This window comes from Centrocercus urophasianus, unplaced genomic scaffold (assembly GCF_019232065.1).
Source record: "Centrocercus urophasianus isolate 14NV4802_14NV808 unplaced genomic scaffold, USGS_Curo_1.0 seq_18, whole genome shotgun sequence".
In the NCBI taxonomy this organism is placed as follows: domain Eukaryota; kingdom Metazoa; phylum Chordata; class Aves; order Galliformes; family Phasianidae; genus Centrocercus; species Centrocercus urophasianus.
In genome coordinates, this window is record NW_024884733.1 from 16,031,336 (window position 1) to 16,045,080 (window position 13,745).

The following is a 13,745-nucleotide window of genomic DNA, read 5'->3' on the forward strand; positions in this document are numbered from 1 at the left end:
TGTAATTAATTGAGCCACTTGCTTTGAGTGCTCTGCTTAAGTAATTTGTTATTTATGTCAATAGTAAGAACTGAGCAGCATTATTTTCAGTCCTGTGCATAGTACTTAGCGATAATGCAGTCTGACTGCACTTAATGCTGTCAGTATGCCAGGAAGAGTAGGTCCTGCCCAGATAAATTACAGTTGGTTTAAAAAAAAAAAAAAAAAAAAAAAAAAGGCAGCTCAGAAAGCAGGTAAAAGCACCAGAAGAGCATTTTGCTAGAGGGACACTTAATCCATGGAAGGGCTCACATACAGACTGAGGAGAAGCACACACCATGCTAGTGATTCTTGTAATCTACCTGCATCCCCACTGTCTGAGGGATGTTCCAGGAGAAGGTGAAGAAGGAATTTGCAGGGGAGGTCTGGTGAGAGCGTTTCCTACTTGAGAAACTGCAGCCATCCCTTCACTTGCAATGAGGTTTTGGAAAGAACACAAATAGTAGTAGTTATACAGGTAGGAGATGAACCAAGAACTGCTGCCTGAAGCCTTTCCAAACTCCTCCAAAACGTTCTGGAAGGTCGGTGCTTTCCCCATGTTTACAGCCCTGCAGCTGACGTGCGTACAGGAATGCCCACTCCCAGGTGAGCTGAGCACTCGACCTGACAGCTGAGTGCCTCAGCAATTGAAGCTGGATGAAAGTCCTCACTGCTAACTGAGCACAGGAAGTTTCTCAAGCGCTTAAAGTATTGAAGTGTTATGGGAGTGGACTGAAATTACTTTCCTGACAATCAGGAAAAAGCAAAGTCATTAGCAGCAAAGAATCTGATTAATACAGCCACAGTGCTTGCTTCTGAGTGCGCACTGAATTACTAGAAGCAATTTTTAACCATCTTTTAATCTCTTTTTTCCACATCCTATAAAAACCAATGCACAGCCCTGGCTTCAATCCCTGTCTCTGTGTGCACAAGATGATTCTCAAAGAGTGCAGTGAACTTGGGCCAATAAAACAGAGACTTCTGCTCTCCTAAGAACAGCGGGCCTGGGGCCATATGCTGTGTGCAGGGGCTGGTGAGGTGAGCTCCCAGGTGAAACAGCACCTGTGGCCATTGCCAGCTGTACCACTCATGGAAGGAAGAGCAGGCAAGCCAGGGACACAGGTGGGAGGACAGATTCATGGCACAGTTTGGGTTGGAAGGGACCTTACAGATCCAGCTGTCCCCAAGTAGGACGCCTCCCAGTAACGTGAGTTGCCCAAAGACCCCTCCCACTCGGCTTTGGGCATTTCCAGGGAGGGATCAGAGTGGATAAGAGAAGTGATTCCTTCAGTCTAGCAGCAAAGAAAAGGTGTGTGAGTACTGGTAATAAGCAATTATGGAGAATTGCAGCAGGAAGCCACTGAACAGCAGAGACTCATACAGCTCTTGCAAGTGAAAATAAAAAAAAGAAAAGCTGTGTTTATCTGAAAGGGTGTCAACATCCTTTGCTTAAGAGGAAGCTTTTCTCAGCAGTTTCAGTTCTGCTTCGTAGCACCTGACTTCAGAATCAGGAAGAAGCAGAGGATGTTTGTTAATAAACAAGCACGACCATGCTGACAGGCAAGCTTCTCTTTTATCAGGTCACGATATGTTTGGAAGATCTCCCCTCTTCTCCCTACTACTCCTGTCAGAAGGGACCAGGGTCTGCAACTTATTCTGAAAGAAATCATTGTTTTACAGAAAAATGAAATCTTTCTTATCACCAATTTCTTGGCTGCCTGCACCAATTCAGATTCTGATTCCCAAAAAATGACTTTCATCTGGAGGTGCATTGGTAAGCAAGATGGGGCTGGGCCAGTCCCTCAGGAGCTCAATGTGAGCAGCACACTGCCTGTGCTTGGGAGCCCCTGGTGAGCCATGTGAGAGTGGTGGTACAGAGCAGCACCACCTCCTCTATTACTCATATCTGAACTAATTGCTGCTCTGTCATTCTTATTTTAAAGTGCTTAATATTTGTCCTTCAGAGGCTTCAGTGCTTTTTTTCTTTTCTTTCCTTTTTTAAAAGCCCTTGCTTTACTTTCTAAACATGGGTTGGCTGTTTTGTGATTACACTTCGTGTCTTTCATCTTCAAGGTGCATTAACCCAGTTAATCACTCGGCACCTAAGTGCTGGCTGAGCGCTGCCACACACCGCTTTCCCACACAGCCATGGCTGCCTGCGCTCCTTGCGCGTCTCCCAGCCCACTCGGGAGGCGACTGGGCCTCAGCTCCCCTGCGTGGCCAGGGGCCATCAGTGAGATCAGGGCAGGGTGCGGGCATTTTCCCAGCAGTGCTGCTGCAGGCAGTTGTGGTGCTGGCACTGGAACACAGGTGAGGCTGGCTTTGATCATCAGAAATGAACGCTGCGTAAACCTGTCATTATTTTGCAGTTAGTCATAACAGAGCAGCGTGGTTTGTTCCATGGAATGAAATCACCTTTCAGTAACCTAGCCCAGGTTTTCCTAATGTAAAATTCAGCTACTCAGAGGCAAGAAGGATTAAACCAATGCTTGTTATGTATTACTTCCCAGTGACCCGCCTACTTTGCACAGTGTAATTTTAGGCATTATTTACTCATCCAGTTTCCCTCCCATGTGCGGTGCTTACTTACCAGTCCACTGCCTCCCCGTCTTCATTCCTGCAGGAAATCTCCACTGCCCACAGGGCTGGGGAGAAGAGCAGCAGCAGCAGAGTAGGGCCGCGCCACGCAGAGCTCGCAGTCATCTCGGCGCGTGGCACAGTGAGCGCAGGGCAGGCTCCGAAAACAGAAGTCGCCCGCGTTTCCTCAGGCTGCCGGTGAACGCCCCCAGGATCGGCTAGAAGCTCGCCCGCGTCAATCCGGGCAGAAGAACGGACACGTGAAACTCGTCAATCTTGTACAACTACCCTAAAAAGCTCAGTTTTCAGACAAGCAAACCAAACCCACTTTCTCCTCTCTGCTTTTCCATGCAGCCTCTGCACTGAGCTCAGCCTTTGCATCATTCCCGGTCGCAAAGCCCCCACTTCAGCTCTGTTCCTCCATTTGCCCATGGGCACTGAACGTCCATTAGCAGGGACTGACAGCAACAAAAGCCTCTGAGCCACAGCAATTTACTTCCAGTTGGTTAGTAAGGTTTTTAAATTCCCTTTTAAATGCATTAGCATTTATCTTAGGAACAAAGTCTGAATTGAACCTAGTCTTGAAAATATTCTCGTCTCCTTTCCCATTACACTTGCACTGGAATAAGTTAATATCAGGTACCGGACGAGTCAGCTTCAGGGAAAGTTTGTTGCAGTCAGCACTGGATGTTTTAGCAGAAAAGAAAACCCCATGACCCCACAGTATTTTTCCTTCCCTCCCATTGCAGTGTCTCCAGCACGGCAGAAGCTGTGCAAGTTGGACTGCGTTTGACCAAAGCAGGATAAAAGCAATTAGGGCTTAGCGCAAACAAAAACAATGATCCCAGAAAGCCAGGATTGTGGAAGTGTGAAATGAGAGCTGAATTTTGCTGCTCAGACTTGCTTCTGATCCCTTTCATGAGCAATCAGGAATCCAGTTGCAACAAAACCCTTTCAATCAGCCCAGCCCGGCCCTTCTTTCCTTCTTTCTCTTGGGAACCACAACATGCACAGATGGGGCAACAGAAAACAAAAGTCATCAAGAACATGACAGCTGCTTTCATTCTTAGTTTGGGAGTTGTGCCTGCTCACAAAGCCACCTGCCTGCCCTGCACTGAAGCTTTGCTTCAATGCCCCTGCAGCTCCGCGTGTGATTTGCTAAAAGATCTGCCCTCCAAGAAACGTTTTAAAGTCTGTCATAGCTGCTACTCATAAAGACATCTTCTCAAAGCATTTATCCTTCTATCAGGACTTGGAAATATTTTCATTATCACAGGTAATCACAGAAATAAAACAATAAATGTTGCTTATGTTTCACTGCCTAAGTATAACTAATGCCTCTGCCGAGTTCTGTTACAACTATAGCATGTGTTTTTTCCCTTCAGATTAAGGATATAGAAGTGCTCAACTGTGAATATGGCAAGAACACAATCAAGTTCCTTCGCCTTCATAGAGAAGGGAAGAAGCACTTTGTTAAAGAAGTGGAAGTGTGCACACATCTCCGGCTGACTTCTGCTCATGAGTATTTGGATGGAAACAACTCTTTCGTGATACCTACAGACACCATTAAGAATATTGTCCTGGTGTTGGCCAAAAAAAATGGGGTATCTTTTACTTTTTAGCTATCCTTGCTTTTCTTGTCTCTTCACTGGGAAGTGTTTGTTATGCAGCATTTTAAACAGAAGGACTCTAAGTAGCTTAGTCTCTTCTTAATTCTGTTAACTGTGCTCTTACCTCCCTCAGTTCCTCATACTGTAAAGAAAATCTGCAGCTCAAGTTCTCTCTCTTTTAATGAAATCCACATACAGCATTACATCCAGGGACTCCAGCTCCCAAGTTGCAGAATGGGAGATTTTTAGCTGGATCTGGATGTTTATTTGCAGCATTTGCTGCAAGCTGATCAAGTGAGTAGGCTCGCAGAGCCAGAATTGAAAGAAATCTGTATTTTTAACAACATTGATCCTCCCTAAATATTTACAATTAGAACAATCTGCTCTTGTATGTGAGGTAATTGCTTCGTTCTAATAATATTCTTTGCTGCCTTAGATCTCAAGTATAGAACAGTTTGCTATAGATATCTGCAAACACTTCATGACAACGTTTTGCCAAGTGGCGTACGTCAAAACCTACGTTCAGGAAGTGCCATGGCAACGTCAATACCAGGTATCTGAAACACTAATGCATTCCCTTGGCTCGTGCTGGAGCCATTTGCCACTCTCTTACCCTGCTTTCCTGTTAAGGTGATGCTTTCTGCTTTCTGCATTTTAACTCACATGTCTGCTCTGGATTTTAGAACGGCGTTCCCCACATCCACTCATTCATACTTGTTCCTGATGGGATTCGCTTTTGCGAAGCTGAGCAGTGCCGGAATGGTGAGAAAAACTTTGCAGCTTCCCCTGCTTCTCTGTAAATATTTCTGCTAATGACAGAAGGTGGCTTTAGGGACAGCAAAAGCCATGGCAGGGCTTACAGAGGAACAAAACCTCTCCAGAGATCTAAACCAAGGAATAATTTTATGGTCTAATTATGTAGCCCTTGATCTCTGAGAGACAGCTAAAGATCAGCTGAGCATTGGCCCCACATTCCTGCTGAAAAAAAAAGAGAAAGCCCGTGCAGGTTTCCAGTGCCTTTTGGCATAATGTTTTGTAATGTTCACAGTATTGTTGACAACTACTACATTTTTCTCAGCTTTGGTATAATTAATTTTATCTTCTTGAAAAAAATTAAGAAAGAAACCTGAATGAAAAAAAAAAAATATTATGCTTTCTTGAGAAGCTTCTGCTTCCAGTATATGAACTGAATCTAAATATTTCATCATCATGATAATTCTGCATGCAATTTTGCAATTTCAGCCTTTACAAAGGCTTTCTGAAAAAACTGCTTTTCCTTCTTAGTCTTTTCTTCATGTACACCTTCAGTTGTTTCTTCAGGATTCTCTGCTTGGGTGAATAATAATCAGAAGATTTTCAACTCCCTTTTATTCTCCTTATAAGTGAGCCTTCTCTATCTTTAGCATCCTCCCATGCACCTAGCAGCCAGACACATAAATTTACTTCTCTGTTAACCCTATGTTTTAACACTTTACTCATCATTAAAAGAAAACTTGTGAGGCTTAATAGAATTACAACCTTTTCTTTTTCTTCTTCTTTTTTTTTTTTTTTTTTTTTTTTCCTCCCCTGCACTATTTCAATTGATTGGAGGCTCAGAATTTTTTAAAACCTGAAAACATCAGAAGTAACTTAATCACAGCACAGCACAGGGTTAGAAGGGACCTCTAAAGATCATCCATTCCAATTCTCAGTGGAGTTGCCGTCAGATAACTGAAAAAACAGTACAAGCACAAAAGCTTCTGAAAGCACAGGGACATTCAGCTCTTTAAAAACTTTGTCTAGGTGTTATAGTTCTACCTAGACAACTACCCAGCCAGCATTTCATTAAAGCATTTGTTGCAAGCAGTCTTTTCAAACAACAGTATGCATTTGAATATGAGATACTTCAAGGTACACTGGTATTATTTGCATTACATTTGTACCCAATTATCTTATACCTGAGCAATGAAGTCATCAAGATCTGAAGCAAATCCAGTATATTCTGTTCAACAATATTGGGCAGATAAATCTTTAGATTCTACAAAGCTTTGGTGAATAATGAGGGAATGTAGTCAAAGTAATAGATAACACCTCCCTGGACCCATTCAAAAAAGCAATGATGAATGTAAACAAGAAAATAAATGGATGAAATACAGTTTTAATCATACCCAGTAACAAGGTATTTAAACAAACAAACAAAAAAAACACTCTAAACAATCATGTCATTTGGAAATATCCATCACAGCAAAATTACTCTCAATATAACTTTCACTGAATCATAGAATGGCCTGGGTTGAAAAGAACCTCAAAAATCACCTAGTTTCAACCCCCCTGCTTGGGAGCCACCAGACCAGGCTGCCCAGAGCCACATCCAGCCTGGCTTTGAATGCCTCCAGTGACAGGGCATCTACAACTTCCTTGGGCAACCTGTTCCAGTGCGCCACCCTCTGAGTGAAAAACTTCTTCCTAATATCTAACCTAATCCTCCCCTGTCTCAGTTTAAAACCATTCCCCCTTCGTCCTATCACTATCCACCCTCATAAAACAGCTGTTCCCCCTCCTGTTTATATGCTCCTTTCTTCAAAGGCAATTTAAGGACAAAGTGTGTCAGTCCTCCAAGTCAAAGGCAGGATTACTATGTGCCAGGCTTACTGAAGGATTAATTTTAAATTAGCTAGTGTGTGCATGAAGAGCACAAAGCAGCAGCATGGGCTTCAGCAGTGACCATCTATATGGGCTCTGGGTAAGTCTGCATAGTGTAAAGTTCCTCTTTCCCAAATTTGCATTTTTGGCAGCTCTGCTCAGTGAAATTTTCAGTTATCAGTTTGGTGTAATCTAAATGACTGACCACATGAATTTTTTCAGCTGCCATCCAAAATGACAGAATAAAATGTTCAGGACACAACTGTTAGCTCTTGAGAAAATTATAATCCGCCCATGCAGCATTGATCTGCAACAGCTCATTTTATAAATAGTGGCTACAAGGAAAACACTGTCAGTTTGAACCTGTGGGTGGTATCTGTATTAATGCCAGTTCCTGCTAATTAGCTGAACTGCAAGCATTTGCATTGGCTCCTTGCCCTCGCGTTCTTAGGGATGCAAAACACAACAGGATGGATATGTAAAGTGAATTTCTGGCTGAGGCTCCCAGTCTTTGTATAACCTACCTTTCAACACTTCTCCATGTTAGAAAAGGCCTCCCTTTACCTCTCCTGTAACACTGCACCACAGCACCAGTAGCTCATTTCATTTCCCTTCTGAGCAATTAGTGATCCCCAAGTTGACATCAGTAAGAGCCTACCTGATATGCATCCCAGCTCCAAGGAAGTGAGAGAAGAGGTGTCCTCGATTCTCTACTGCAGGTCACTCAAGAAGATTCTCTTCTTTCTAGACTGAGCTCTGATTTCAGTGGCTTCTGTCTTGTTTCTTGCCTTCTTGCTAACATCAGCACACAGAAAATAATTTTTAGAAGTAGTTAGCCTTGCAGCAGAAATGTGCAAGTCATGGAGTAGTCATTACCTGACGGCTCTAGAACCGCTACTACAAGTGAACAAGCAGAGATCCTTTCTGTCTGCCTCTGAAAAGGGCTCATGCTATCACATATTTCTGGCTCACAGGTCCTCTGGTTGTTTTTGCTGGAATTAAAGATCTGAAACTTATGAAGACAACACAGTCTGGATTTGAAGGCTTCTACAGAAATGAACACACCACGCTTCCTGAAAGGAATGACAGGATTTTATGTGGAGAGCTCTTCTGCAAGTGGTCATACGGCGAATGCAGAGATTTTGATTTTGACTGCATATGGTATATATAAAGCTTAATAATATTTATCACCCAATCTTTGATCCCAAAGTCCCTCTGTGCATTGCAGCAGCGGAAGGGCCAGACCTGCACCTGCCAAGCACAGCTGCTCCTGTAGGTCTCAGCAGAGGCTCTAAGCAGTCAGTATGGGGGCAAAAAGCAATCCCTGGGGCTAAATCAGCTTCTGTCTCTAATGGTCCATTGGACAGCGGGATTTAAATGGACAGTCTGTAGCTCAATTCAGAACACTAAGAGAACAGCTTCACAACTCATTTGTTAAATATTTTTAACAAAACATTTGCTGGCGAGTATAGAGTTGGCAAGGGAAGAACTGGGAGGAGACAGGACAAATACATTGATCTTCTGTGAAATCTCATGTGCTTTTTCTGACAAAAGAGAAAAGTAGAACGAAAATGAGCACAGTAAAATATGATGGATCTAGACAGAAGTTTTGTAAGAACATGTTTTATCTCTAGGGCCAAAGTCCGAGAATGCATCCTTGAGGCCTTCTCAGGGCCACCTGACTGTGGGGAATATTCGCCCTCTTACCAGAAGACCATCAACTGCATCCAGATGTGTGTCCTCTCCCGAGTGTCACAGGTATTGTCTTTCTTTCTGTTGATGTTTTACTTTAACAATAGTAAACATCAATTTGTCCTTTGAGAGGACCAAAATGAACCAATCTCCTCTAGCAGTCCTAAGACGGAACTGTTTGGTGGTGCAGCTAGATGGTCTGAAAAACTATAAATGCTCTCACAATTTCAATCCTGAGAATTTCTGCTTATTAGCTATGACAATAATGGGGGAGAATACTGCTGCATGCTTGGTAGGATATGAGTAAGTGCAAAAGGAACACTAAAACAGTGGCCACACATTCAATAGAATGCATTTATCAGCTGTGCATATTTTGGAGAAAGGAGATGTTGCTCTGTTTTTCTTCACACTGAGGGAAAACATCTCAAGGCTCTTGGCTGAGAAATATCACAATTCATTGCTCTGTTTTCATATTTTCAGGTACAGGTCATAGAAGTCATCCTGAACAACACCTTTTATAATGTGGTAGACATGAAGGCACTAGGCTGTACCAATGACAAAGAAGTAAGTAAATGCTCCAGTTTGCCAGAATTGCTCTATAAATACACAGCCATAAAGCACAGCAGCATCTCTGCATAGAACACAGAGTTAAAGGGAGCAATTTCCCCCCGTCCCAGTAAAAGCTCTACCTTACCACTAAAGGAGTTCTATACTAACTACAGGAGAAGAATGATTGCCTTCTTATGTTGCTAAGCACAGGAAAATGTTTTGGAGATCAGAGAGATCCGTAACAGATGTCTGAAAGAAATAATTCATTTTTATTGCATTACGATTTTAGTGATAATGTCAACTTGTGCAGGTTTAACCAAGTAGAATTAGTCTCATCATCCTTTCACATGACCTGGCAATTTGAAATACCAGTAAAATATAGCTCTTCTTTCTACTCCATTGGCAGTGCTGCTGAGGCCAGTGGGCATCCTTGGTGCTGTGAGGTCACAAGCAGGTTAGCCAAAGCCATAGACTTTATCTCTATATGACAGAAGACCAGCATTCTAAGACAGCAGTGAAGGAATTGTTCTGTAGTCATTAGGAGCCAAAGCAGGCTGGTCCAGCAGTGGACCAGCTGGTATATAAACTGACATATATTATATTAAATTATATAAATATATAAATATTATATATATTATATACATATAAACTTAACATCAAGCAGAATGACAGACAAAGGAGCTACAATGTATTTTCTCCTTCTTCCACAGCTGCGTTAGCTGTTGGACAGGTTCAGCTGGAAGTTTGTTCTATTATCCTTACTTGACAGAGAGAAACTTGGTTACTTCATACTGCATTTGTTGTTTTGACAGTTCAATGGTCCGTAGGCAGTTTATACTCTGGCTTTCCTTTCAAATTGTGATTATCCTGCCACCCTGTACTACTTTTGGCCTCTTGCAGGGACATTATAAAGCTACTTTCATCTGAGATGACAAAATCTACCATTGAGGTCCAGAAAGGATGTAATGGACCAACACATGATTTTGAAAGGAGGAGAATAGATGCAGTTTCTTCTGTGATTGTAATGACACATCCTTGTCTCAGGCATGACATCTGTGTTCCTTCTCCACAGGTTCTGGTTCCAGTGGAAACTCCCTATGGTTCCTGTGCTTGCACGCTTGGCAGAAAGAAGTACTTAGAAGCACAAAGCCACATGATAAAAGATGAGAAGGAAAGTCAGTTTGGACTGGTAGCTGCTCAGGGAAAGTAAACCTCTTGGCTTCCCGTGTACATTCCTGATAAACTTGCAGTATGGCTTTCCTATCAGCATATACTTACTACTGGCTTCTTTCATATTGACTGCTTTCCACTCTGTGAACTCCTAGATTGGGATTTCTAAATGAGCCTCAGAAATTCAGATATCAGAGTATCTCCCTGGAACTCAGTGTGATTTGCAGACTGAAATCCCAGCTGGAAACATTATAGTTTTTATAGTTTTTAAATCAGCTATTTCCAGACTTAATGAATTTGATGATCTTTAACACGTTTTTGACGCACAAAATAAGCAACTATGAATATTATCTATTCATATTCCTTCAGTAAAATGAATATACAGGCACAATACCAGATATTTCACTGATGTAACCTGTGCCAACCCCTTCATGCCACACTGATCTAGAGAGTTGAAGTTCTGACCCGACAACTGAGTGAGGAATCAGTCAGACACTGATTTCTTTGTGAAGGAAATAACAAAAAAATAAAAATCTAACATATCTTCTGTACAGCATGACTAGTTACAGCTGTTTACTAATTTCTCTGCATGCATTTTGATTGCATGGCTGCTGCTGCTCTTCATCAGAATATACAGTTACTTTATAATTACTTTTATATTAATCATTGAGGTGTTTGAGGATTTGGGCTATCTCTGTAATTTTAATTAAATAGCTTTCTTTGGTCTAATAATCTCACCATGACTTCAGAGCAGGCAGAAATCAACCTAAGTAACCCTATTATTCTTAGGAAGAGGCAGAAATACAGGATGCATTGAGATAAAATTACAGAACCAGCAATTCTCATCTCAGAAACGGCAGCTACCACATTTGCAATAGAAATCCTGCTCAACTTCTAACAGCTTCTAACCACTGCTTTCATTTTCTCCAAGTTTTACTGTCACAGAATTCCATGTGACAGAGACAGCAAATCCAATTGGAAGTGCCCTAAGTTATGTCTGAAAACTGCAAATTGGTTGCCTTCGTGCCTCCTCAGCATTTCTCTGAGTATAGAGGGTAAGCTCAGAAATACTGAAAAAGAACATGTCCTGCACCATACTCCATGACAGGAACTTGCCTTGGTGAACAAGATTAACAGTTGTAAAGGGAAGGCACTGTTCACAATCCTGAGACAACACCTCAGAAACAACAGAACAAATGACACCACAGAGTGAATCTGCCCCAGATCTGCTGTTCTTTGGTCACTTGTTGATTCTGAAAGCTCCATTAGTGACACTGATAGGTTTTGCTGGGCATGTGCATTCTTACCTTGTTCGACTTGATTTGTATTGTACTTGTGGGCTTGGGCTTATGTCTTGCTACATCTTCTATATTTAGGTGCTTATAATTTATTAATTTATCTTTCAAGGGCAAATAAAGAGCAATATCAAAAACCAAACAAGTCAGTACTTGACTCTTTGTGAAATAAGAAATAAAACAATTTCTTACTTGCATATACATATAAACATCGTATGGAATGATATTTTAGTTCAGATAATTTTACCTCAAAAATTGATCAGCATTGCTTCAAATGACAGTTCACTACCAATTGATAAAAACAAAAGGAAAAAAGGCTCATATTGCACATCTCAATCTTTAGCCCTTTTTAAGCAAAGCAGATCATTTATTCTGCTCTTCACTACCAACTTTCTTTCTACCTGGTGAGAAATGACTTGCACTAAGTGGAAGGTTGTTTGTCATTACTATTAGTGCTTCATCTGTGGGCTTACAAAGTAGTAATGGATTAAACTTCATGGCAGAACAAGGATGCAAAGAAGCAACTTGTTGTTGATTTAAATCATTCTGTAGCTAAAAGCACACGTACACTCTTGTAATGTGGCTTCTATAGACCTCCACACACACGGACACTCAGCAGTCCTTACAGACATCTCAGCGTAGCCCCATCCAGCACTGCAAAACCTGAGTCATGCATGTGAACATATTCCTTCCAATATAAGTATTTAGACAATAGGAAGCAGCCCAAATCTTCTATATGACAACTAGAATCAGATCACAGTGGGATAAATAATTCCTGAAAATGGGACTTAGCCACATTATTTGGGCTCAATCCCTGACCAAATTCCTTTTTATCTTCAGAGAATCGCCAAGGTTGGAAGGAACCTCCAACCCCCCTGTCACATGCAGGGCCACCAACCTCCCCATTTAATACCAGACCAGGCTGCCCAGGGCCCCATTCAATCTGGCCTTGAACACTTCTAGGAATGGAGCACCCACAGCCTCTATGGGCAGCCTGTTCCAGCACCTCACCACTCATAGTAAAGAACTTCCCCCTGACACCCAACCTAAATCTTCCATCCCTCAACTTACAACCATTTCCCCTTTCAACTTAAAACCATTTCTACCTTCTTTAGATTTGGTCTCCATGATGGAGGGCAAATAGGAGGATCTTGGCTGCAGTATGTCTCCCTGTTCCTGTGCTGACTGGCAGCAGGGCAGGGGATTTGACCGTTGCTTTGCTCCTTCATGCTGCCTCCAGGAGATGGAGGAGTCTCTAAATTACCCATTCAGTGTGATAGCAGGGAGACCTGCAGCACTGAGACTACTGTCACTCTCAACCCCGTATCAGCTGAGCAATCAGACACTGGGCACCCAAAACACAAAGTTGGCTTTTAACCAAGACCCCTGCATAGCTTTGCCACTATTAGAACCACAGTTCTGACATGGTATCCAGTACTGCCCATCAGTTGCTTTCCCATCTCAACCACAGCTGTGTTTTCTGGAAGACAAATGGTAGCTAAAAATAATCTGGCTTTTACTTCCTCTTTCTGACTATACAGTCTTTTTAAAAAATATTTTACCTTTCTCTTACAGAAACAGCAACGAATATGTAATGGACAAAATCAAGAGTCACCTACACAACGAAAATCAAAGAATCGCAGGGATTGGAAAGGGTCTCTGGAAATCATCTAGCACAACCCCCTGGTTCCTAGCACAGACTGTAGAGGCAAGTGTCAGGAGGGTTCTGAATATCTCCAGAGAAGGAGACTCCACAACCTCTGTGGGCAGCATTAGAAAGCTCAGAGAGCAGTAGGAAACCACAGTAAAGATCAGGAAAAGAAATGGTTATAGTTCAGAATAACATACTCCAAACTCCCTTCCATGCTTGCACTGAGCTTTCTGTAAGATCTCTACTTGCATGAACCAGTTCACAGTATTGATCAAGAGAAGAATACAATCTGGATGGTTTTTAATGCAATTCACTTGCTCACTAAAACATGTTAAAAGAAAGCACAGTACTCAGTAATCACCATACATACGTCATATTTATTCTCCTTTGCCTTTTCTCTATCTTAGTGAATAGTTTTATCTCAATCCACAAGTTCTTCTTCGTTGTTGCTGTTTTTTTGTTTGTTTGTTTTTTTCAATTCTCTTCCATCCCATTGGGAAGAGAGGAGTGAGCAAATGAGTGTGTGGTGCTTAGCCACTTGCTGGGTTAAACCACAGCAGT

General features: G+C 42.1%; 2 protein-coding genes across 9 annotated transcripts in view; one reads left to right on the top strand and one right to left on the bottom strand.

The window, feature by feature from the left end:
- Positions 1–3,118, bottom strand: part of DNASE2B (deoxyribonuclease 2 beta) — a 24,410-nt gene extending 21,292 nt beyond the window's left edge. For 3 of the 8 annotated variants that reach the window (XR_006168833.1, XR_006168835.1, XR_006168834.1), the window contains exon 1: positions 2,609–2,825. Coding sequence is in view for 2 of the 8 variants with exons in the window: in XM_042818952.1 (XP_042674886.1) it covers positions 2,609–2,753; positions 2,907–2,979 (218 nt within the window). In the remaining 6 variants the exon portion in view is untranslated. Of the gene's footprint in view, positions 1–2,608 lie in introns of all 8 variants that reach the window. The other 5 variants (XM_042818952.1, XR_006168836.1, XR_006168837.1 and 2 more) reach the window with 5 other exon arrangements.
- LOC122160462 (uricase-like) lies at positions 1,513–11,654 on the top strand. Its single transcript, XM_042818953.1, has 8 exons — positions 1,513–1,598; positions 3,981–4,199; positions 4,642–4,758; positions 4,889–4,967; positions 7,802–7,988; positions 8,462–8,585; positions 9,000–9,083; positions 10,141–11,654. The coding sequence occupies exons 1-8, from the start codon at positions 1,569–1,571 to the stop codon at positions 10,276–10,278; spliced, it is 978 nt and encodes a 325-aa protein (XP_042674887.1). The 5' UTR covers positions 1,513–1,568; the 3' UTR covers positions 10,279–11,654.
- The last annotated feature ends 2,091 nt before the right edge of the window (positions 11,655–13,745 follow it).

Coding starts and splice junctions, on each gene's coding strand:
- LOC122160462 (XM_042818953.1), top strand. CDS start 1,569: ATGCTGACAGGCAAGCTTCTCTTTTATCAG. Junction 1,599..3,980: donor GCAAGCTTCTCTTTTATCAG/GTCACGATATGT, acceptor TTTTCCCTTCAG/ATTAAGGATATAGAAGTGCT. Junction 4,759..4,888: donor CATGGCAACGTCAATACCAG/GTATCTGAAACA, acceptor TCTGGATTTTAG/AACGGCGTTCCCCACATCCA.